The 25,872-nt window shown below is 32.9% G+C and overlaps 1 protein-coding gene across 1 annotated transcript; it reads right to left on the bottom strand.

Annotated features, from left to right (window-relative positions):
- Positions 1-954: 954 nt before the first annotated feature.
- On the bottom strand, positions 955-25,002 carry LOC110032675. The gene is made up of 4 exons (XM_020736377.1): positions 24,852-25,002; positions 24,694-24,787; positions 19,380-19,586; positions 955-1,765 (listed from the first exon to the last, which is right to left on the bottom strand). The coding sequence occupies exons 1-4, from the start codon at positions 24,930-24,932 to the stop codon at positions 1,104-1,106; spliced, it is 1,044 nt and encodes a 347-aa protein (XP_020592036.1). The 5' UTR covers positions 24,933-25,002; the 3' UTR covers positions 955-1,103.
- Between the last annotated feature and the right edge of the window lie 870 nt (positions 25,003-25,872).

Genomic DNA, 25,872 nt, shown 5'->3' on the forward strand with positions numbered 1-25,872 from the left:
AAAGAATAAAAGAAAGTTTAGGGGAGATTATTTTTTGTAGGGAAATTTACATATCTCACATTTCTTCTGTTTTACATATACAACAACTTAAAGATGATATTTATATTTCTAACACTAGTGTCCTACACCAAAACTGGGTGCAAAAAAGAAACCAGGTTGACCGAGTGGATAAATCAGAAATGCAAAAACAAAAAAAGCAATTGGAGCAGAAAATGCAATTGCATTATAAGATCACAATTGAACAGAACGGGCAAGTTCAAATCAATGCATGAGAATGTGTGTTTTACTTATATGATGTCCGTAAGGCTGATATTTTTTATGTGATGTTAAAAATTTGAGTATTATGCATGTAAATAAGAAAATGTACGCATTAAATATGTTGTGTTATGTATGGTGAATGCACCTTTTCTGTAATATTTTATTGTTGTTACAATTTGAGATGCGAATTCTATTTAATTTGGATTCTGGTGAACATATGTGGTACAGATTAAATAATGAGAAATTTTGGGGCATTTACGTCGGGAGAGGAAATATTGGGCCAAAAGGATTTTACATTATGCCATATAACTAGTAACTTTTCACTTAGATACTTTCAAAATAGTGAATTTCTTCCTTTTATTCATGATTTCTTACAGTTTTTCACGTAAATAATGTTTTATGATATTCTTCATTGTTATTGTTTCACTTAAAGAATGTCTTTACTGCTGATTAATCTATAAAATCTCTGCAACATAAATTTGTTACAAGGAATTAATCAGTTCAGGCTTTATGTTTATTAGGATTGCATTATAATTTCAAATTCAAGAGCTCTGTTGATTATGTATATATAACCCAGTTGTGAAGTTAGAGCATATATGGCAGTGTCTTTTTAGGAAATTTTGTAGTTTTATCAGAATATTTTTGCAATATACACAAAATTCTATAAGCTAGACTTTTGAATTCAAAAACTTCCTAGTTTAAAATTTATGCTCTCAATTAACCATTTAACCTTTACATTTTGTAATGTTACAACATCAGCCTACCAAAATTCATATGACAAGACTTACACAACTCACATAACTTCATCAGTTCAAGTTTTGCACAAAAACATGAGACTTCACATATTACAAAGAAAGCCTGCCCATCTCACTAATCACATCCCCACAAGAACCAGACTCCATTTTCCTCAAAGAACTCCGCAAACCTTCAATTGATGCCAAAAATCTCTCATCTGAACCTCCAACTGCCTCAACAACTTTCTGTATCTCATCCATAACAACATACATCTTCTTAGCCGTTGATTTCAGCACAGAAATCTCTTGTGGCGGGTAAACTGAAGCACCCAACTCATTAGCCTGGTTCCCAATTTCTTCACAGCAGCTCAGCAATCTCTCCAAATCATTCACAAGTCCCATATTCTCCTCATTTGATCTCTTATGCAGCACAGAAACAAATCTGATGACCTCCTTCAAGACCGCGAGCGCGTCTGAAACAGCTTTGGCTGTTAATTGGGTGACGAACATCTCTTCGGGGGAAAGATCACTGCCAAATTCATCTTCTTCATCTTCGTCATCTCCAGGTGAAGTGTCAGTTGAGACGTTGGTGGCTGCAGGCTTGAGCTCATTCATTTCGCGGAGAATATCTTTAACTGAGACAGCGATGTGGGTTATGGTGCGGCCAATGGCAGTGCTGTTGGAAGTGGGGGTTTTCTTCAGATTGGCAGATGCTTCCCAGACAGAACCAGATAGCTGAGAGATGGATGAGCTCTTGGTTGATTTGTTTGATGCTGCAAAGGTAAATTACTGAGATCAGAATGTTTTGTGTTTGATTAACATGCCACTCAATTCCTATGTATTTACATATTTAACAATAAAAGTTCAGTTTTTACAAACATATAAACTTAGCTATGCATGAAAAGGTCTATTTCACTTTTTTAAAGTTAAAATGATGATATTTTTGATGTGATATGAAAAGATTTTGGTGGTATGAATGTGAAAAAGCAAATTTTATGTGTTAGATATGTAAATTCATTGGAATTGGGTTGTATGTAAATGCCCCAGAATAGTTTAATCAGATATCCTAGTTAATAGAAATGATTAATAAAATGCTTACTGCATGTTTAATATAAGTTATAAGATAGCTCTAATGTTTATTAACGCGATGGCAGGGAGAAAATCATGCCTCTGAAAGCTGCAATGGAGAGATTTTCATCCTCAAAATTGGGAAGTTTATGGTTTATTTCTATTCTTTGTAGATTTGGAATAAAAATGGACATTTCATGGCTTTTTAATCTGTTTTTGAAATTATTATATATTTGTTATTCCAAAACAGAAGGGAAGGGAGGATTTAAATTATGGGTAGTAGGAATTTCTTGCTCTTTCTAGGAATTTGAATGATGGGTGAGTAAACATTTGAATATTTGATTGATGTTGAACACAATAAACTTTTTATTTGTAACAGGGGATATAATAAAGAATCATTCTCTTTCTCTCACTTCTCTATGTTTTTCATAGTTAACATGTTTAAAACCGATACATAATAAATCTTAATTAGCAGTAAAAACATTTGTTTAGGCTACTATTAGAACTAATTATTTCATCCCTTTTAATTTTTTTTTTACTTCATTCAATAAGTTAATTGTAAGGAACATTTATTGAAGATATTGAAGATTATAACATACTTAAACTTATTTAATATATAATAAATTATTTTAAAATATATATTGTTATTTTACTTAATTTATATAGAGCAAAAACCAAATTTAATTAATTATTTTCATATCAGTACAAAGCAATACATTTTAATAAACATATTAATAGTATTTTTTTAAAAAATTCTACTAACATTTTGATTATCACTAAAATAAATATTAATTAAATTGATTAAATTGTAGTCATAGCTTATAGTCTAATACGTGTTAATAGTAAAAATCAAATACACAAAAAGTCTATTACATCGCATTGTACAAATAATACATACAACAAACAAATCATATGAAATACAACATTACAAAAAAAATACTATTGCCTCTACATATACCTTCATAGTATAACATTAGTCCCTGACATAAAGTGATCTAGACCTTGAAGAGGTAGCTCTTGCAAATAATATTATGCTACCACCATGCAAGTAGAACCCCTTATTATGTTGTTAGTAGCATCTTATATCTCGTCAAACAAGACTATCTGTTTGGATTGTGTCATATAATAATGCTATCGTGTTAGTCATGACCTTGACATCCAATAATATTTTGTACAATATGATATCGAGGCACAAAACTCGGTGTCTATCACAAAAAATACTTGTTAAGAAAAAAGTACAATATAGTGTATGAATGTGCAAATAATCAATGTGTTCGGTTTCAGGTCACGTCAAATGATGGCCAATATACGTAGAGTTGTAAATGAACCAATATACTCAATGAACAACTCGAACTCGGCTTGATAATGTTTGTTCAAATTAGTAAATAAACAAGCTTGAACAATTTGTAAAAGCTTGAAGTCTAAATGAACTAAATTTATTCATTTATGTTCATGAACAAACTCTTTTGTTCTTCAACAAGTAACTGTCAAATAATCAATATTAAGTTTGATGATAACTCGTATCATATATGATATATTACTTAAAAAAAAATAATTAACTATGATTTATTTGATTATATATTTAATAGTAATATATTATTATATCAATAATATTTTTTGATTAATTACTAATTATATATTTATTTTATTAAAATTTAGATGTGAAAATACATGTCTTATGTGATATGTATGAAATGCCCTTTAAAATTAATTTTAAACCTTTGCAAACCTCACTTTCGTTCTGACCTCTCACAGTTTAGCATCTCCCAATTTTGCCAGAAACATACAAAACCCTGAGTTGCTAGGGTGTGCAAGCATCGAAGGCAATGATGAGATAGCAGTGTGCAAGGATCTATAAAACTCTAGTTTCTAATATATCTCTACTTTCCACTCTACTCAGAAGTCCTACTCGATTAAAAAAAGTTTTGAGAAAGTGTAGTGTAATCATTGTAAGTTATATATGAAAAAAATAAGAATAGTGCAATAACTCAATATAAAAGACATCTACAAAATTACCCAAAAAGCTAGGAAAATGACAAATGCATATCACTATGAGAAAAACAACACTTACATCTGAATGTGGGAAATTTATGCAAACTTAAAAGTATGATTATGCTAAAATATGAGAGATTACATTTCATCTCATATGATCATAATTCATGAGTTACATTTCAATTTTACAAAATTCATAATTGATAAATTAGTAGATGTGATCAGATTTGTAAAATTATTTATATGAAAATCTAAATACTCGTTTGAATTGTTAGCTCATTTAAATACTCATTCACTTGTCATAAACAAATCAAGTTCAAACATTGAAAAATATAAATAGGTCAAGCTTGAACAATATATGAAAAAGCTCGACACAAGCTCAACCCGAATGCGAACAACTTAAAATTATACAAAGCCAAGTCTGAACTATGACATACTCGGCCAGATTACAACCCTAACTGTACTTAGGAAAAAGCGTTGTTTGGGCATGCAATAACATACACTGGTAATATGCCAAGATATGCAAGGGGCAAAGAATCAATGTAAGTAGACGGTCCAAGGTCTTGAGCTTTAAGTCAAAGAGACTTGTGCAATAATATCATACTCTCTATACTAATCTGCATGCCTATCATTCGTAACATACATGTTCTGAAGAACTTCACTTTACGATTATATCCAATTTATTGATTGTTACATAGGATAATCCTCATCTCTACCAAAGAATGATTGTGATGTCTGCTCAGACTCCAAAAAATAGTAATGTGGAGAAATTAATGCATAATATAATAGCATATGCAATATTTAATTATTAGAGAAACAAAAATGCACAAACATACCAATATTCTTTCTACTTGGATTCTACTAATAGGTCAGTGTATTTATCGATGACTTCAATAAATATAGTTGATCCCATAATCAATAACAATGTATGTACCATTTTAGTTATATATCATCACCTTGATGACAATGATTGAATTTGATAATAAGTGTTGTAGGTTACTCCATAATGCAATATGTGTACAATGAAAGTCGACCCAATCAACATCCATACTCCCTCTTCAATCTAATCTTCAAAACCTAGTAAAAAGAGTGTGAGGGAATGGGTAAAGAGTTGAGAGTTGGGGGTTGGGGTGGGGTGGAGGGGGTTGTTGTGGAATGATAGACGTAAACTTGTTATCCAATATTGATATCATGAGGGTAATGATAGATGACTAACATAATACTTACATCATGGGTTTCGCTGTATTTACTGAAGTCATCGATAGAACCACAAACGGCCAACTACCATGGAATAAAAGAGAATACCAATATGTTTGTGCAGTTTTAATTCTCTATTATTAAATATTGCATGCATTACTATATTATGTTTTATTTTTTAGCACCACTACTTGTAAATTTTAGGAGACATTACTATTATTTTTTAGAGGAGACGAGGATTGCTCTATGCAGCATGCAACAATCGAATCAAAGCTTGAGCGTAGAGGATTACATTGATCCTAATACCTCCACAACCATGCTACAATCCAGACTTTAAAAGAAGACTAAGGATTTGCTATCTCACACACACACTTAAATAAAAACTAACACAATATTCAAATCCTAGAAAATCACAGAACAATACAGAAATATAAACACATCACACAGCATGAATTGTCTCCCAAGAAGCGCTTAGTTTAACGTCCTCAGCCCGACGAAATTAGATGTTACTTGGAATAATCCAGCATCAAAATCTAATTGAAAAGCGGTCTTTCCCCTCCTAAGTAAGGTTTAAGTCTTTGTCCATTTACTTTAAATTCTCTACCGCTTTTAAGGTCTTTTATATCGATCAAATTCTATCACTAATAATTTAATATAAAAAAATAAATCAAAAGAGCCACTAAAAAACGTTTTCATTAACAAATAAAAATTATCTTTATGGTTACCAGCCTCTTCCCCTATACACGTTAGCTCCTCTAGTATTCAACTTATTTAAAAACTTAACATGAAAATATATTAAAATAACATAATGAGTTATCTTAGATAGTTGAGGAACAATCACACTTCTAAACTACAAAGATTCAAGGAAAATAAAACAATATGCATGCTAATCTTACATATTTCTATAATAATCTAATGTATATGTCCATGGTATTTATTTAATGAAATAAATTTATACTTCGATAACCATTAACTTTAATTGTACTATTCAAGATTTAATCTTTAACTTTATTTTACTTTATATTATTAACATTCACATCTGTCTTAAGAGAATCGTCAAAATATAATCTAACACACCCCTGACCGATATTATAATGTCAAAACAACGGTTCGTGATTTAATTTACACGATTGTCTGAGGTGGAAATGTGCCTACTTATACTCGACCGATATTCTCCCGTAGGCACAAAAATTAGCGATCTAAACATCATAATCATTTAGGGTGATAGGATAATATCTATGCACAATTGTACATTGACATCTCCTGCCTGTATAATAAAGGGGTAAACTCCATTTAGCATGCACATATAAGCATTCATATATACTTCATTCTTTATATCATACATTTTTTCCATATGAAACACTTTAGCTCTATTTATTGATGAATAAATGAATCTTATTAAATCCATAGGTTATGCAATAAACTGATATATAAACTTACACTGAAATCTACGTAATATGCAATCATCAAATTTTTTCTTAGAAAAACTATAACACAACTGTTTAACATGCATATTTCATGACTAATAATATGAAGAATCATATATTATTTAATAAAACAAAGAAGTGGAAAATTGTAAGCAGGAATATGTTTAAAAGCAGGAAATATTATTGTAACTTAACAGTATAATTGCTCACTTTAATTCTAAATGATTTCTTGTTCTCTACTTCTGTCGCCTCCTTCAAATTCGCACCTATAATATAAATATTATATTTAATAAAATTATCTCATATCACTTAATTATATTTTATTTAATTAAAGTTTAATTTTCTTATTTTAATTATGAGTTTAAATCCTTAAATTAATACTAATAATAAATAACAATAAATTAAACAAATTACTTTTGAAAGTTAAAAGTCTAACATTCACTGTTTCAAAACTCCTCGATCAACAATCTGAAAGTTGCTCCACCTTGATTTTCTAACATTATTTAACATGAATCTAATTTAATACTTAACTGTTATATTAATATAACTAAAACTTAAAACAACAAGGAAATAAATTAATTAAAATTTAACTTAAATGTCAAGGCTGCCCCCTCCCTTTCTCACAAACAAGATGAGCTGTTTCCCTTCAACTACACGCAGCTCGCTCTACGTCTCCATTTCTGTTCGAACCTTCAAACATAAATCACTCCCCTATCCTTCACACAGCTTTTTGAACCCAGCTTCTCCCCTTTTCTTCTTCTCTTAATCATGCATGAAGCTCGCTCCACCTTTGCTCGAAACCATGCAAAAAAATCTATGAAGTTTTCCCCCTTCTTCCTCGACTAGGGAACCAAATTCCCTAGCATGCAGAGCACTTCAATAGGTTTCCTCTTCCAGCAAGCGAAGCCACTCTTTCTTCGACCAGGGCTAGTTTTCACACACTTGGGAACCATCGAGTTTGCTTCGTCACCTTGCCAGGTTGACGACATCTCCCTCAGCTTCGTTCCTCACTGGCAAGTTTTCCTCTTTCTTCCTCTTCACCTTCTCTCGCTCATTGTTTCATCTCGTTCGATTCGAAAGGAACGTTTGACTCTTAAAAGAGAACTGTTTGAGACGAATGCTTCACTTCGAAACGAGCTACGCAGAATTTTATTATTATTATTAGTATTTTATATATATATATATATATATATATATATTTAAATCAAACACAATTAATACAATCTCCCCTTCTTATAAAAGTTTGTCATCGAAATTCATGAACTTCACACTAACTAATTATTATGTAGATGAAACATAATGCGAAAATAAAAGTTTGTTTCTTATTAAGTGATAACTAAAGCATATGTGATGAATCTAATATCTGAGATAAGATTCAACTAAACAATCCACAAATATTGAATCATAACATAACTAATATAGCACAAGATAACTAGAAAAACACCTATTAGACAAATCATTCATCAATCCTTATGCATCAGCATAAGTTGCTACAAAATCTTCAAGCTCTTGATGAGTTAAGGAATAGACTCTTAGTCGAATGTTCTGCCTTAATTGCTCCTTATGAGTCACGTTACTGGCTTCTATCATTCTCTGATGACCGCTTTTAAAATTAAATCCCTCCTAAAAATTCATCTAAACTCAATCCCTTCATGAGTTAGCATTTGATGCGCATCTCTGAGCATAATTTGGGCAAATTCTCATCTGATGTCGAGGTTGTCTGCATAAATAACACGCCTTGGAACCAAATAGACATTCACCATGATTGTTCTTCCCACTTAACATAGAGCTCTAGATAGTTGTTATCAGCTTGACTTGTAACTCCATCAGTGTATGACTTTATTTTCTTCTCATTAGACTCTCCTGAATGACTGTTGGTGTCTCTTCTTCCAAACTATCTCCTGTGTATGTCCTTAAGCTAGTGAGTCGAAAAGCAATTTTTTCTTGTCTAACCCTCTCCACTAGCACTGAATGATACTCAATCTCAAGTGGCACTAGTGGATGCCTAATTGAATCATTCAATCCAGGTTGTTTCCATAAATAACATACCTTCAAATCAAATAGACATTTACCATGATTTTGCTTCTGCCATTTAACATGGAGCTCTATATTGTTGCTGCCAGTTTGACTAACAACTCCATCAATGTATGACTTTATTTTATTCTCATTAAACTCTCCAAATCAAACTATTTGTCACTTCTTTCAAACTCTCTTGTGAAAATCCTTACGCTTTTGAGTCGAAAATCAATTTCTACCTGTCTAACGCTCTCCACTAGCACTAAATAGTCCTCAATCCCAAGTGGCACCAATAAATGCCTAATTGAATAATTCAATCCAAAAAAAAACTTGTGACATTTCTTCTCTATAGTAGGAATGAGTTGTGGCACATACCTCGACAACATAGTAAACTCTGTTTCAGACTGCATGATCTATTAAAGTCTCTACACCAACTGAATAAATTTATCCTGCATTTGTCTCCTGACAGATAGTGGTATAAATCAATCGTTAAAGATATTCATGAACTCGTCCCACTGTTCCATAGGGCTAGATCGACCATTAAATTTATCCTGTAAGTGACCTTGTCGCTATCTCTCAGCTTCCCCCACAAAAAGAAATATGACAACAATAACTCTAATCCAGTGATCATGACATACTATCAATGATTTTCTCCACCATCATCAACTAGTTTTTAGCTTCCACAGGCTCTTCTGCTCTAGAAAATAAAGATGGTCTCATATCCTAAAAGAGCATAAACTATTTATTCATCTGACCCCCCTACTAGAACTGGTCTGAAACTAAGAGTTCTCAATCATCTAAGTCACTGTAGTCATGATCTCAATAGAAGCATCAGTATTGATAGTAATATTCTTGGGCATATCAATTTCTTTATCATCTTTTGACTTCTTTCTCCTGATTTTCCATAGTTATGAAATAAAGGCAAAACAATCTAATTAGACTCAATTAAAAATTTCAATTTAAATTATTTATAACTTAATTCAATCACCATAATGGCTCTTTTATTAAGATTGATGTAGTTTAACCTAAAACTCTGATATCACTTTTGTCACGATTCAGCCTAGGGTTTGAAATTAACCAAGTCAAGAACAGACGGTTAGAAGTTAGAATTACATTTTCTATATTTTTATCACTAATAATTTAATATAAAAAAAATTAATTGAAAGAGCCACTAAAATATATATTTAATTAATAAATAAAAGTTATCTTTCAAGTTGCTGACATCTTCTGTACGTATTTGCTCTTCTAATATTCATAGTATTTAAAAACTTAAATCTGAAAAAAAAATATCAAAAAGATATGAGTTATCTAAGATAACTCAAGTGTAATTACATTTATAAACTATAGTAACTCAATAAAAAAAAAAACAACATGCATTTTGAATTTTCATATTTCTATAAAAGTATTATAAAAATTTAATGTATATGTCCACGATATTTAATTAATGATAAAACTTATAATTTGATATGTATTGACTTTAACTATACTATTCAAAGTTTAATATTTAACTTTACTTTTATTTTATGTTATTAACACTTACATCTGTCGTCAAAACATAACTAAACACACCCCTGACCGATATTATCTCGTCGGCACAGCGGTTCATGATCTAATTTACATAATTTTCTAAGGTGGAAAGGTGCATACTTGCCCCTGATCGATAATTTCCTGTCACCACAACGGTTGGTGATCTAAATATCACAATTATTTGGGATACTAGGATAATATCTACATGTGCGGGTACACCAACGTCTCCTACTTGCACCATAAGGGGATGAACTCCTCTTAGCATGCACATATAAGTATTCATATATGCATTACTTCATTCTGCACATCATACATTTTGTCTGTGTATGAACCACTTAAGTTTTATCCACTGATGAATAAATAAATCTTACTAAATCTATGTCATATAATAAATTGATTTATGCACATATAATCGAATCAACATATCATGTAATCATCCATTGACCGATATTTTCTTATCGCTACAACGACTAGCAATCTAACATCACAACTATCTAGGATGCTAGGATAACATCCACGCAAGCGGGTACACCAATATCCCCTACCTGTACCATAAGTGGATGAACTTCTCTTAACATGGACATATAAACATTCATATATACATTGTTTCATTTATCATATCATACATTTACATACTTTAATTTTATCTACAGATGAATAAATGAATCTTACTAAATCTATATGTCATGCAATAAATTGATATATACACATTCACAGAAATCTACATATCATGTAGTCATGAAACTTTTCTTTAGGAAAAATATAATGCACTGTTTAACATGCATTTTTCATGAATAACGATATGAAAAATTATATATTATTTAATTTTATTGATGTAAGACATAATAGTATAAAATTGTAAACAAAAATACATTTGAAAACAAGAAGTTTTATTGTAACTTAAAAGCATATTTGATTCTACGATTTTCTTATTCTAGACTTCTGTAACCTCCTTCAAGTTAGCAATTATAATATAAAATATTGTATTTAATAAATTTATCACATACTACTTAATTATATTTTATTTAATTATAGTTTAATTTCCCCATTTTAATTATGAGTGTAAATCCTTAAATTAAAACTAATATTCAATAATAATAATTTAAACAAATTATTTTTGAAGTAAAACACTAACTTTCACTGCTTCAAAACTCCTCGATCAACAATCTAAAATTTTCTCCAACATTAATTAACATAAATCTAATTCAATACTGAACTATTAAATCAATATAACTAAACTTTAAAACAATAAAATAAGTACTTAATTAAAATTTATCTTATATGTCACAGCTACCCCCTCCCCTTCTCACAAACTATCTCCCTTCACCAACACACAATTTTTTCTACGTCTCCTCTACTCAAACCTGCAAACAGAAATTGCTCCCCTATCCTTCACACAAAGTTGTTTGAACCTGGCTTCTTCCCTTTTCTTCTCTTTAATCACGCAAGAAGCTCACTCCTCCACTTCTGCTCGAACAGTCAAACCCGCGCTAAAAAGCTCTATGAAGTTCTTCCCCTTCTTCCTCAACTAGGGCACATGATTCCCTCGCATGCAAAGCCCTTTTACATGTTTCCTCTTCCTGCAAGCGAAGCAGCTCCTTCCTTCCACTAGGGTTGGTCTTCACCCACTTGGAATGCGTCAAGGCTGTTTCGTCATGTTCGCCTGTTACAGTGTCTCCTCCCTCAGCTTTCCTCATAAGGAAGTCTTACCCTTTCTTTCTCTTCTTTTGGAATTGCTTCTTCTCTTCTTCTTCTTCTCTCACACTCTGTTCCGTCTTGTTCAATTCGAAAGAGACGTTTGACTCTTAAGAAGAGGGAACTATCGGAGACAGATGCTTCCATTCGAAACGACCTAAGAAAAATATTATTATTAATATTATTACTAGTATTATTATTATTATTATTATTTACATATATATAAATATTTTTGTTAAATAGTTATTACATATGTTACAGATGATAAACATGAAGGTCAACAAAGAGAACTCAATACTATTGCATCGATCTCTCTATCTAGAGATCAGGATTCTGGACCATCTACTTACACATATCATTCGTCGGTTGCATATCCGAGCATATTATAATCACATGCTACTATAGACCCAAAGCAATATTACATCCTACGTTCATTATTCGACATGACCTTAAGTGAATAACATGAATACTCTGCACAACCATACACACCAATATACTTCTTTCAACAAGCATTTCTTTATATGACCTTAAATTATGTGCTCTCGATACCATAATATACAAAACATTACCGGATGCCAATGTTCTCACTATTACAACATCAGAATATGATAGCCCAATCAGAAAGTCACATCACACGAGGTATTGAATGCCACAAATGAAGGCATAACAAATGATGTTACTAACAATGGCGTAGCAGAATATCATCCACGGGTGCGATTGCTTTGGGCTCCAAAATACTATATACCCTATTTCACATTCAATCCAACAACCCTACATGTTTACTACATCACCACAAAGAAAAGCAAGGGATTCTCTCAGAATTCATAGAGAAAACACAACAAACATACCCTGAATTAAAGAGATTCAACATACAAGAGTATTACAAACAAAAAGCTCAAAGAAACTTATCTCTCGCCCTCAATCCTCTTGAGAATGCTTTACCCAATTCTTTTGCTCCTCTCCTGCAACTCTTTACATAGTAGTAAATACAAATCCCACTACTCACACCCTAGACTTGCATAGAACAAGACTAAGAACTCTCACATTAATGGAGGAAAATCTCTCTCAAGACTCCCTCTCCAATCTAAGTGTTGCTCCATAGTTCTTCCTCCTCCTCCTTGGGCGTCCCTCCCCTCTTTCTCCTGTAAGTGCTAAAACTGCCTTGATTTGCCCAAAAACAAAGTTAAAGTGATGGCTGAAACTGCTCAAAATCGTGCAGAATTCCGTACTGGCGCCTAGCCCCCAAATATCTAGCGCCATAGTCTTGGTCTTCAGGACTGGGGCTATGGCGCCCAGTGTTGGTGCCTAAGCGCCAACCTCTCGGGTTGCTCTTTGGTGTCGGGCGCCTAGGCGCCGCTCTAATCTGGCGCCATAGCCTTGCCTTCAATGGACCAAGCTCCTGACGCCATGACATTAGCCTTTGGTTGATTGGATTGGCGCCTAGGCACTCTGCTTCTGACGCCATGAACTTGACTGTGATGGACTGGCCCCTAGGCGCCATGGTTTTGGCGTCAAGGCATTGTCTTCACAAAACCTACCATTTCTCCAAATCTTCTTCTTTTTGCTCCATGTTCCTTCCTCTTCGTTCAATTCCTAATACCCGTTAAACATGCAAGAAAAACATGAAAATATATTTCTTTAAAATGCAATTTTATCCAAAAAAATTTGCAAAAAATAAAGAATTTCATGCAATATTTTCACAAATCAGTAAGAAAGATTATGGTAGAATCACTGTTGCTCTTTCTGAGGTTCAAACCGGAAAGACTCGTCGGATTACTAGAATCTCCCCATCGTCAGCTAGAAGCTATCACTCATTTGTGCCCTCACACTCTATTGCCTCATGTGTCACTGTTTATGCTTTCATTGTGTCATGCTCAATGAAGGAGATCACCCTCATGTTTGGGTAATTGGATGCAGTGTGCTTGAAATCATGAATTTTGGGAGTGTGGGTGATGCAACGCCCAATATTTTTATTGTTAACAATTCGTTTGGCCGAGAGCTATATAAATTCGGAGGAGCCGTATTCGCTCCAAATGAGGGTTATCTCGACCTTTTTATTAGGGTTGTAAACGAGCCGAGCTTGAGCGAGCTCAGGCTTGGTTCGTGTTTGGCTCGTTCAAAATTGCTCGTGTTCGAAATTGGCTCGTGTTCGAAATCGGCTCGTGAACAGTGTGTTCGTGTTTGGCTCGAAATTGGTTCGTTAAAATTAAACTGAAAAAATAGATACAAAATGCTGAATTCATGCCTGGACCAAATGTATGCAAAACAAGACGTATAACCACATCACCACAAGAGCAGTTATATTTTAAACTTAGACATAAATATATATAATATATTATTATATAAAAAATATGTGTAATATATTATTATATAAATAATTATATTGTTTTTTTATTTCGAGCTAAAACGAGTCGAACAGGATCGAACAAAGAGTTGTTTGTGTTTGGCTCGTTTATAATTCGAGCTTTAAAAACTTGTTCGTGTTCGGCTCGTTTACTTAACGAACAAGCCGAACACAAACTACTTAACAAGCCGATCACGAGCTGTTCGCGAACAACGAGCTTCTTTGACAGCCCTAATTTTTATAAAGAGACGAAAAAGAGAACAGGAAAGGAGACTAAAGAATAGAAGCAGAGACATCGCCGAGAGGAAGGAGAGCGAGATGAGGGTGACGCCACTCAGATCATGAACGTGAGCATACCTGCAGGGCTGATCAATATGTAGGAATGCAACAACAGAGATGTAAGTGACTCGAGAGTGGATTTGAGTGTCGATGAAGGCTTGTTAGAAGAAGAAGAATAATAATAATGAGAAGAAAGAATCATATGAGTGAGACACGAGTAGGAGCACCGTGCGAACCCTAACAGTTTAGTGCGGGTACCATAAGGAAGGACATTGCTTTTGAGAGGGAGGAGACATCGTCTTGACAAGGGCGACGACGATAGTGATCAAAGCCAAAAGAGACGACGCCATCGAGAAGGCGAAGATGACGAAGAAGCATCCATGCTTTCCAAGTGGAAGAAATGTGAACGTGTCAAAGCGGAATGCTGAAGCGGCGATACTTGAGTTCGTGCGCTTGCACGTTGATCGTTTTTCCATCTCGACTCTGGAGCAGAAGGCCATTTGACGATCATGAAAGGAGCAAAATGGCGAACTCGGTCTCCAGCAAGAACCATGAGGTTAGGGTTATTTCTTTTATGTTTATTTATTAGTAAATATATGTGTGTATATGTGTGTGTGTGTGTGTTAAAAGTTTGAAATAAATTTGAAAAAATAAATTTGGAGAACATAAAATAAAAAATAAAAATAAAACTAAAAAAATTGTTTTCTAATAATAAGATTAACATAAAATAAATTAATAATAATCTATTATACATTTCATGAAAGGATTTCATTGGATATAGATTGGGACTACAATTAGCATGAGAGTTATCAATGATTGAGGTGAGTAATCATGTCATTATGCTATAATAATATTTATTTCTTTTCAACTAAATGTTTTACTATTACTAGTTATATTTGTATCAAAGCATACCCATGAATTATGGTTCTATTGATTTTTTTATTCATATTGTAGAAATGACATGTGTACTTAACATAGTTTAAATTATTATAGATATTGAATATTATACAAGAATATTGGTTATTATACAAATGAAAATGAAATAATCATTATTAGATGGTGATTCTTGTAGTATGTTTGCAGGTGCATGCTTGACTATCATGAAATTCACCTCTTTATGGTACTAGCGGAAGAAAACTAAAGTACTTGTGCACGTAAATGAAAACAGATATTGATATTGATGTACCTTCATTGGTACAAGCTTTATACGATACTCTTGTGACAGTTGTATACATATTAAAAAAATACTGATATGTAAATAATACGATAAGGCAATGAATGTTTATAATTATATTGAATAATCATATTAGATGTAACAAACCTTCAAATTCTCTTTTCATTGTCTTACTACAGTTTAAGAGTATGAATATTCACTGATATGATTAGTTCACTATTATTTTAAACCACATTTCAGGTTTTACTATATGATTAAAAGATGAACATTATATAAGAAATATTTATAGCAAATGAGAAATACCAGATTGTCTTATTTTAAATTGTTTTCTTTAGTGACTCTTTCATTTTTTAAATATTAGTTATAGAAATAAATATAAAAAAATTTAATTTCAAGCGTCCAATCATTTGTACCCGCCTTACTTAACTCGAAGACCTGGGTCAAGTAGTGACAGATGGTATCAACCTTTTCTCCACTTTGGATTGATTTCCCCTCGGCAGGGTTGGCATGGGTGTTCCATTGGGTGTACTCTTGTAGTCTGATCTAGGGGTTGAGCTCTATTTGTAATATGTGATAATCACTTAATGATGATGCATCTTCTCCATTTTTAAGGTTGGGGTTTGTACCTCGAGTAGAAATCAATACAGCTACAACTGCACTACATTACCAGTAGCTGAGTTCAACTCTCCAAAATAGATCTCCACTATGTGTTCATCTGACTCCAACTAACATTTCAGCATGAGCTGATCAACTTTAGTTATGTTGTTCCTCAGAGAAGAATATCTTTAATGAAGTTTGTGAAGTTTTATAAACATGTCCTATTGGTAATGGGAAGAAAGTTATTTATGCTGCATCTCCCTATCTTTAAATCATGTGATGATTTTACTCTTCGCTTCCATAATAAAGTATTTTTAGAGATTGATGACTACTACTTTAACTCTTTTGTCCTGAGGAACATCTTTATACTCAAAAGTTTGTTTTATTGTTTAGAGTCACTCAATAAACTCATTCGGATCAATGCGACCATTAAAATCTGGTAAATAAATCTTCTTCCAAAATCATGACTTTTTTCTAATATTCCATGTCAAAAGACTAGGATATTCATTATTCATCACAGGAAATTTATTTATTGAAACGATTTACTTCCTCCTGTCAATCTAGTAAGTCATCATTGTGGTTATCGGCGACCTGTCGAAATTGTCTAATATCAAAAGAGACAAGTTTTTGTTTTGGTTGAGGATTTTTTATTATTATTCTCCATAGTAAGTTTCTAGACATTTCTTTGAGTGTTCCTCCTAGGCAATGTTGTGTCATTTTCTCCTAATTAGGATTTGGCGGATATAAGTTTGTATTAGGTTCAGTTTTATGATTTTTTATGTAGGAGCAAGAAAGACAAATCCCTAAAATTATAGGATTTATCAGATTCTAATATAAGATGACACCATTCTAACGCTCCTAGAAGGTGCTTAGAAAACAAATTTAGCAGCAACATGGCTGCAAGATACTAAGGGGATGAGAATATGAAAGTCCAACAATATTTGTAAAGAGAATGTTCGATGCGACGAAATCGTCAATCGACGAAATGGTCAATCGACGAAACGACAAGGTACGGACGGCGAAGGAGATCAACTACCTATTTTTGGGCAAACTACAGATGCACCACTTGCAAAAAGAAATGGCTACAACACTCTAGAGAGCAGAAAATCAGAAAATAAGTCTACAAAATATATAAAAACCAAGCTAAAGTCTCAAAGAGTCAAATACAACATATAAATAATCTCCTAAAAGCAAATAACCCTAATTAGAATAAAGAAATAGAAAAAAAATTAGAAAGGAAAAAATCTATTGAAATTAAAACATGAGTGAGCATGCGACTGTTTGCCCAACCCCCTCCCCCTTCTCCCCCACAATTGTAGGATTTATTACAATCCCATAGAATCGTGGGATTTTCCCACACGTCACATCCTTATTTCTCTTCTCCTACAATACTCCTTCAATTGGCTATTTTGTCCATCTCGACAAATATGGTGATCACAGTAGAGCTTACATGCCAAGAAGTTGCCTTATTCTTCCACGCACAACATGAAGAACGTAAACAAATGAATATGTTGAATAAATTCTATCTAGATTTTTCATGTTTTCTCCTCATCATCTTCTATTTTTTCCTCTGCGCTATCTAGTGTTTCCCTCATCATATTGCTCCCTAGCTTCAAAGTGCAATGTTTTCAAATCACTAGCAAGCTGCTTCCACTATCAAAAGCCATCAAAGGGAGAAAGAAAAAAGAGAGGATTAACATTTTGGGGAAAAATTGTTTTCCCCTATTGCATTTTTTGGATTCTAAAAATCCTTCTCCTTTCTGTTAGGCGTGTAGATTTCAAAACCACATTCCTCTCGTTATTTTATTTTTATTCATATCCTATATGTTTTCTATACTTATTATATTTTCTATGTTTATTAATTTATTCATTTTTTTGTTTAATTCTTTATGAGGAATAGATCATTTCCATTTATGATTTTATTACGGTTTTTTTACTTTGAATGAGGGTTTTGTAATCAATCCTCATTCCAAAAGTATTTTTCCAAGTCATTAGATCCTTTTTTTTGTTATAGTAAGTAATGCTATCATTAATTTAGCATTGCATGTTTTTGAGTTATTTTGTTTAAAGTTTTTAGGGCCCTCCAATAAGAGTACAATCAAATCATAAAATATTATTTGATTTAGAATCCACCGAGAGAAAGAGCATACATTCTTTATATAATTGCTAAAAAGCAAAGGGCTTCTTTGGGATCACTTGTATTTTTTATATTTTGTTTTTTTTTTATTTTTTACTTTTATTTTAAAAATATGATTGTTTAGTGATCTTTTGCATGTTTTTATTTTTCTGTTTTCAAAAGGATATTAATTTATTTTTAAAAGTATTCTTTACAACTAAAAATTTTTTTTGAGTGTTTTTAAAAATAATTAATCAAGTTATAACATACCAAACATATTTTATTTTAAGTAGAAATATAAACAAAATAAAACAAAAATTAAAAAAAATAAAAAATAAAATTTGATCCCAATCGTCCCCAAATAAAATAGCCTAATCAAAGAACAGCATGACAGAATTAGGGGAAGAACAATTACGATAGTACTGCCAGTGTGATAATCCTAATGACTGAAAAACTAAAATAAGTGAAACCTGAAAGTTCCACAGACAACCCAAATTTTGCACAACTTCGAATATGTCTGTTATCATTAGCTATACTTCAGGAAAAGGCAAACCTATTGTCATCAGACGGAAGACAACTAAGCCTAAGCTGCACATTTTCCATTTTCTACATAAATATTTTCTATTTATATTTCCATACATCATAAGGGTAATTTGCTTGTATAGACTATTCGAACATAGAACTAGATCCCAATCTAACTACACTTTGTACTCTATTAGGATTCCGGACGAAGAAGAAAAAAAGGGAAATGAAAATCAGAGCAATAGCAGTTTGATGCAAAATTTACGACCATACCAAGTTTACTGAGTTCAGATTTCTGCAAATTTTGGATAATAAAACAGTACATATTGTAAAGATCTAAGATAGTTTCAAGAAAACAAGAAATATAAGATCTAAAGACAAAATTATTTGACAAAACATGATGAAAAATATATTTAGAAGTAAGGGTGCTTACTAAAGGCGACAGCTTGCTTTAACAGTGTGAGGCTACTATCAATGACTTGTCTTGCAGAAGCACGGATAGTTGCATGAAGGATTGCGCCAGCACCCACTGTGCTACCATGACAGAGCAAAACAAAGCCTTGAAGCACATTGAAATATGCTTCCATGCTCTCCTTCAGCTGTTTGATTTCTGGATCTTCTCTGCTCCAAAGCATCCCGACTGCAAGGAGTGGACACAGACGTCAATAAAAATCAAACAGAAATTATTTGGCCTTCAAACTTAAACTTCTGTCAGGGCTAAATTAAATTTCTTTATAGCCACTTTATAGTACATTATGTTCATGTGGGCAATTTTAGACAATTCATTTTCTATCACCAACATAATAAACAGCATTATCCCAACTGTCCAATTGATCTTAAAAGATTATAAGACTACAATTCTCAATTTTCTTTTAAGAATATTTGGAGTTATAACAAATTTAGAATGAAAGATTTACATACATACCACTCAATGGCTATGTATTTACATATCTAGCACCTAAACTTCAAATTTACTTACATGCCAACTTAACTATGCATGAAAAGGTAAATTTCTCTTTATAAAAGTTAAATATAGTGGCATTTTTTATGTGATATGAAAGATTTGGGTGTTACGAATGTAAATGGTGAAGTTTAGGTGTTAGATTCGTAAATACATAAGAATTGGGTGGTATGTATGTAAATGTCCAATTTAGAATACTAACTAACATCATAAAGGCCCACACTTTATCAAGAGGAAATTGAGAAACCAAAAATACATGAGTAAATAATGTAATGTGTAGAAAACAAAATAATAGAAGAAACTCTCAAGAGTCCTCACTTTTCTTTGTACAAGAGGGGAGATAAATATATCTCCCATATGCATTACAAAATAGGAATTAAACCAAAAAAGAGAAGAAAAAAATATAGGTTGGTAATGCTTTAGGATAACATACGGATTACAATATGAGGGTCATAGAGAAACATATCCAACAATACAAAGCCTTGATCCGTGCGCCCTAAGTTTTATGATATGATTAGAGCAGAAATTCAACACTCTCCCTCAAACTTGATGATGGAGATTTATTATTCCAAATTTGTTTATGATATTTTAAATGTTGGGCAGCAGAATCCTTTGATGAATATATCAGTCCTTCCATCAAAGTCCAATTATCATGGACTCAATTTCTTCCCAAAGTTAACTTTGGGTCTTTGGGCTTCGAATGAGATCAACAAAGTGTTGGATATTTCCCTTTTCTTTTAGAAAGAGCGTCACAACTTGTGATCATTTAAGGTAAATTTTTCCGTTCAAGCGATAAGATCTAGACTTCTCATTGGTTTATTTTCACCATTAATCATGGTCGATTCTTTTGAAGAGAATTCAAAGAACCAAGACATAATGAATAGAAGGATAACTTAGCAAGAGGGATAAGGTTAAAAGTGAAAACCCTAAACTTAGAGAATAAGAACAAAGGTTGAAATTGAAACCATAACCTTAGAGAATAAAATAAAAAGTTGGAATGAAAACCCTAACCTTAAAGAAGTTGAGAGCCTAACCTAAGAGAATAAGAAGAATGGCCGGAAGGAACACTTTAAGTTTGCTTTGATATCATTTGTAATAGCTCAAACTCTCATCCAATGAGATATTGTCCACTTTGGCCTAATGATCTCACGGTTTTTCCTTAATGGTGTAACTTCCTAGGAGGTCACCCATCCCAGGAGTGCTCCCATGCGGCCACGAGTAACTTCGGAGTTTCAATTGAAACTCCAACCGTTACACCAATAGGTGTCTCGATGTTTGAGAGTCTAGCTTCATTCAACTTTTAGGGGTTCACAATCTCCCGCACTTAAAAAACTGACGTCCTCATCAGTTTTCTTATTCTATAATCATTCACCAAGCATAAAGGATTTTAAAGGTACCCCTATAAATTCAAAGAGGTGGCTCCCACTGCATAGCACTTTATTCTGTATGACACTTAGTTTCTATTTTTAAGCCGGTATAATGCTCTGATATCATGTAGAAAAAAAACAATAGAAGAAACTCTCACGAGTCTTATTTTCATTGTATCAGAGAAAAGATAAACATACATCGCCCATAGACATCATAAAATAGAAATAAAATAAAAAAATAAGAGAAAAATAAATTAGGGCCAGCGATCCTTTCAGAAATCACACAAATTACAATACAAGGGTCATAAAAAAACAGATCCTACAATACAAAGCCTTGATCTGTATGTCTTAACTTCTTCGCTATGATCATAACAAAAATTCAACATAATGTGTATTTTAGGTTGTAAATTACAAAACCATCATATCCTAAAAAACAAGCTAAGAAAAGCAACAAGATTAACATTTGAATTGCTTTCGAAGTTATGATTCACATGTATCATCCCGGAAACCATATCTGAAAGTTTGAGTGTGTGTATGAGAAAGACATTGACAGGGAGGGAGGAGAAAATATTAAACTTTATTCTGCTATAAGAAGAGAGGTTGGTGGACATAAAAATATTAGCTTAAAACATTTTGCAGTTAGACCCCAGAGAAAAAAAATCATACCATGCATACTAATCTACAATATAAAATTAGTACTGCATCAAATGTCATTAGTTTTAATAGACTGACTATTCATCAACTATGAGAAAAAAATGAGGATGATTGCACAATTTATAGAAGCTCAGTTACAAACTAACTTTAACTCAAGTATTTCATCAGTCGGGGCCCTTGAATATGATAGATAATAAATAAGCACCCACACATTAAATTTCAAGTCATTTATTCCATTCCGACCTATGAAAATTTTCTTCTAATGTGATCAAAACTAATGTTTGAAATTTTTTTGAAGCTGAAGCATCCAAAAGTTGATTAAACAATAGAAAAATGCATGAAATCATATATAACACTAATATTAATGATGTTAACAACGATGGGTAGAACCTCATGTTTGAAATTGATTAAAAAAGGACATACTGGTTGCATCCCACTAATACAAGGTCTAGAAAAGAGTTATATACACAACTTTACTCTTATATTTTTAAAGGTACTCTTCATAATTGGAACTTTGGACCTTTGGGCTATACTAAAGGGAACTGAACATTAATTTGATAGAGAAGTTACATTTCAATAAAAGATTGTAGTGAATAAATTCATAAACTTAGGTAAGCTTGGAAATGAAAAAGGGGTAAAAATGTCTTAAAAGATGGGTAACAGAGTTAAGGAGTACACCAAATAAAATAAAATAAAATAAATAAAGATGAAGTTGCATGAATAGAAGCAATGCATAGCTGATGGCAAGCAGTTAGAACAAGGCCAATGACAATGATATATATACATATATATCCACATATATCCACATAGATATATATACGTTTATTTATGTACAGATATACATGCATGAATGCATGTATGTTGCATGGATGCATGCATGTTGCATGCATGCATGGACGGATGCATGTTTGTTGCATGCATGCATAAATACATGTATATACATGTCAAACAAGTTCATAATATCCTCAAAGTTAAATGACACCCACAATACAAAGGTCAAACCATGCATTTAGACCATCAATCCACAACAAATCTTAGCCAAAGAGAAGGATATCACAATGATTTCTACTTGTTTTGTTCCTGTAAAGCTTGTAATTTCAAGGAAAAAAAATGAATTTTAGGGATTTCTTCCAGGGTGGAACCAGCCTCTTCTTTTAGGGGAGCAAAACTTTTTTCACTTTTTAATTATGATTCGGAAGAAAATGAAATAGTTCCAAAAAATTTCCTTGATTAATCGATTCAAATGATTTATTATAGCCACAAAATGATAATCCACATCATATCACCCAATTCCTTTGTATTTACATATCTAACACATTTATAACACGAAAATCTTTCATATAACATGAAAAATATCATTGTTTAAATTTTTAAAAAGTGAAATACACCATTCCACGCATATATAAGGTGTTATGTATGTAAAAATTGAAGTTTAGGTGTTAGATATATAAATACATTAGAATTGAGTGGTGTGTAAGTAAATCCTCTTTTTTTTTTAAAAGGTCATTTCCCAATTTTTTCCCATGCATTATAACCACAAGAATAACAAAATTTTTAAGTGTAAATTTAATAGGAGATGTATTGATGGAGCAATCATTCATTTTCTCAGTACAAGATATTAAATTTATTAATCTCATTAAAAGAGAGCTTCGTTTGATGAAGTAAGAAATTCACAATTAATCACACCAACGCAATTAAGTTATCCGCCGACTCCTCCATTAACCACGCCACCACACTGTCGGTCATCTCCATGGCCATGATCTCCTCTTCCTCCTTGACGCACTTCCATCCTTAATCCCACATTTCCATCTTCCTAACCGCCGTCTTGCCTTTGTGCTCCACCAAGATTTTGGCACCAGTTTATGGAAGAGCTGATAAGGCAAGGGGCGGGGCGGCAAAAAAACGTAAGTGCCACTCTCGTTAGATTAAACTCCAAAATTTAGGCCCTAATCTGGGTCCGCCTCTGGTTGGTTGAAGGTGCCACTCTCGTTATACTAAACTCCAAAATTCAGGCCCTAATTTGGGTCTGCCTCTGTTTGCTTGACGGCAAAAAAACATAAGTGCCACTCTCGTTGGAGTAAACTCCAAAATTCAGGCCCCAATCTAGGTTTGCCTCTGGTTGCTTGACAGCAAGATTTAGTTGGGATTTAGGCTAAACTCTTGTTAAAAAACTTTTGCGAGCCGCACAAGTCAAATTACCATTTTAAACATGTTTTCCACCTTTTTTAATCTAAATGTCAGATTTAGTAAACCTTGAATGTAATTTAAGAAAATGACAACACTTATCAACAATGTGCCTCTTCTTCTCGTTATCCTAGAAATAACTGTCAAAAAATTTATTAGAATTTAACTAGATTTAACATTCAGCATGCCAAAAAAAATTTCAGGATTTGACAGTTCCAAGATTTTCTAAATCTGAATTTGAAATATTTACTAGATATACTTGTACCTAAACAGCGCCCAAGCAGAGAATTGTGTGAATAAAATCAAATTGATAATTTCTAAAAAAATTGGAAAAATAGCTTTTGGCTCTATAATCACACTTCACATGGTGGTTTACTGGTGCTAGAAATTACATAATCAGATGAAAAAAATGCAGACTGAAGTCAAATAATATCATTTTAAACCCAAAAAGATTTAGAAGAGCCGAAACAGCTAACTTCAGTAAGAAAAAACTAATTGATTTTCCATACAAACACCACGCCAATAATAGACTTAAGAAATAGCAATTTCCGACAGGAAGAAGAAACAAAGGGTGGGGATACCGATAGTAGCTTGCTTGGATACTTCATCCCCCAGCTTGATGACTTGCGACCACTCCACTTTGTCGAGAGAAGAGGCAGCGGGTTTATCCAGTATCTAAAACCCATAAAATAGAAATAAGGAAGATGAAGACACCGAGAAGTGGAAGATCGGGAATCACCTGGAACGTCTCTTCGATGTTTCTGACGTGAGAATCCAGGGCTCGAGATAGACGCGCCTTCCTCGCTCCCCTCGCCGACATTTCTCCTCAGGGAGCTCAACGAGATTCGTGAGTGCGGGGTGCGGGGTGCGGGGTGCGCGTTAGGAAGAAATATTATCCGCACACCAATTCTACACATGGTTGGATCCATTACCCAAAAAAAAAAAAAAAAAAAAAAAAAAAAAAAAAAAAAAAAAAAAAAAGAATTTGAGCACAGATCAATGACTAATCTGAAATGATTATTATGGCAAGAGTTTATCATTTATCACACTCGTTTTTCTGTGACCTTTATTGGGAAAAAATTTGCATACATAAGACGTACGCAGCGCTACGTACGTAAGGGAGATTATTCAGAGGGTATTGGGGGGTTATATCCGCGTTATTACCAGTAACCTACTTATAACATACAAATATATGAAACAGAAGCGTGTAACTTACAAGAAGTTACAAGTAGGTTACAGGTAAGTTACAAAAAAGTTAAATGGGGTATAACACGGATATAATCCCGCAATAACCTTTGAATAACCTCACTGACGTACGCAGCGCTGCCTACGTCTTATGTACGCAAATTTGTCTCCCATTCTTAAGCTAGGGTTTTGACAAAAGAGTTTTTGCCCCTCCATTTCACATTTCACCCTACCAGCTACCTCTGCAATCTGCTAGGGCTACAAGACTTTAAGGTATTAGGTTTGATAATCTTTTGAATGATAATGTCAAATTCAGAGAAATTCATTCTTTCAGAGTTTTTCAGCAAACGAGCTTTGAGACACCATTATGTTCGACTTCAAAGAAAATCAAATTTTAAGGTATTAAAGTTTAGAATTTTTTGAGAGTGTGAACAATCTACAATGTTGATAAATGTTGTACATTATTTATTGTGAAAAAGTCTTATGTAATATTTCAAGTTTTTTTTGAAAATAGATCTTTGATGTTTAAGTGTCATTTATTGGAATAGTCTATGTAATACTCCATACGTTGAGTT

This window comes from Phalaenopsis equestris, unplaced genomic scaffold (assembly GCF_001263595.1).
Source record: "Phalaenopsis equestris unplaced genomic scaffold, ASM126359v1 Scaffold000999, whole genome shotgun sequence".
Taxonomy (NCBI): domain Eukaryota; kingdom Viridiplantae; phylum Streptophyta; class Magnoliopsida; order Asparagales; family Orchidaceae; genus Phalaenopsis; species Phalaenopsis equestris.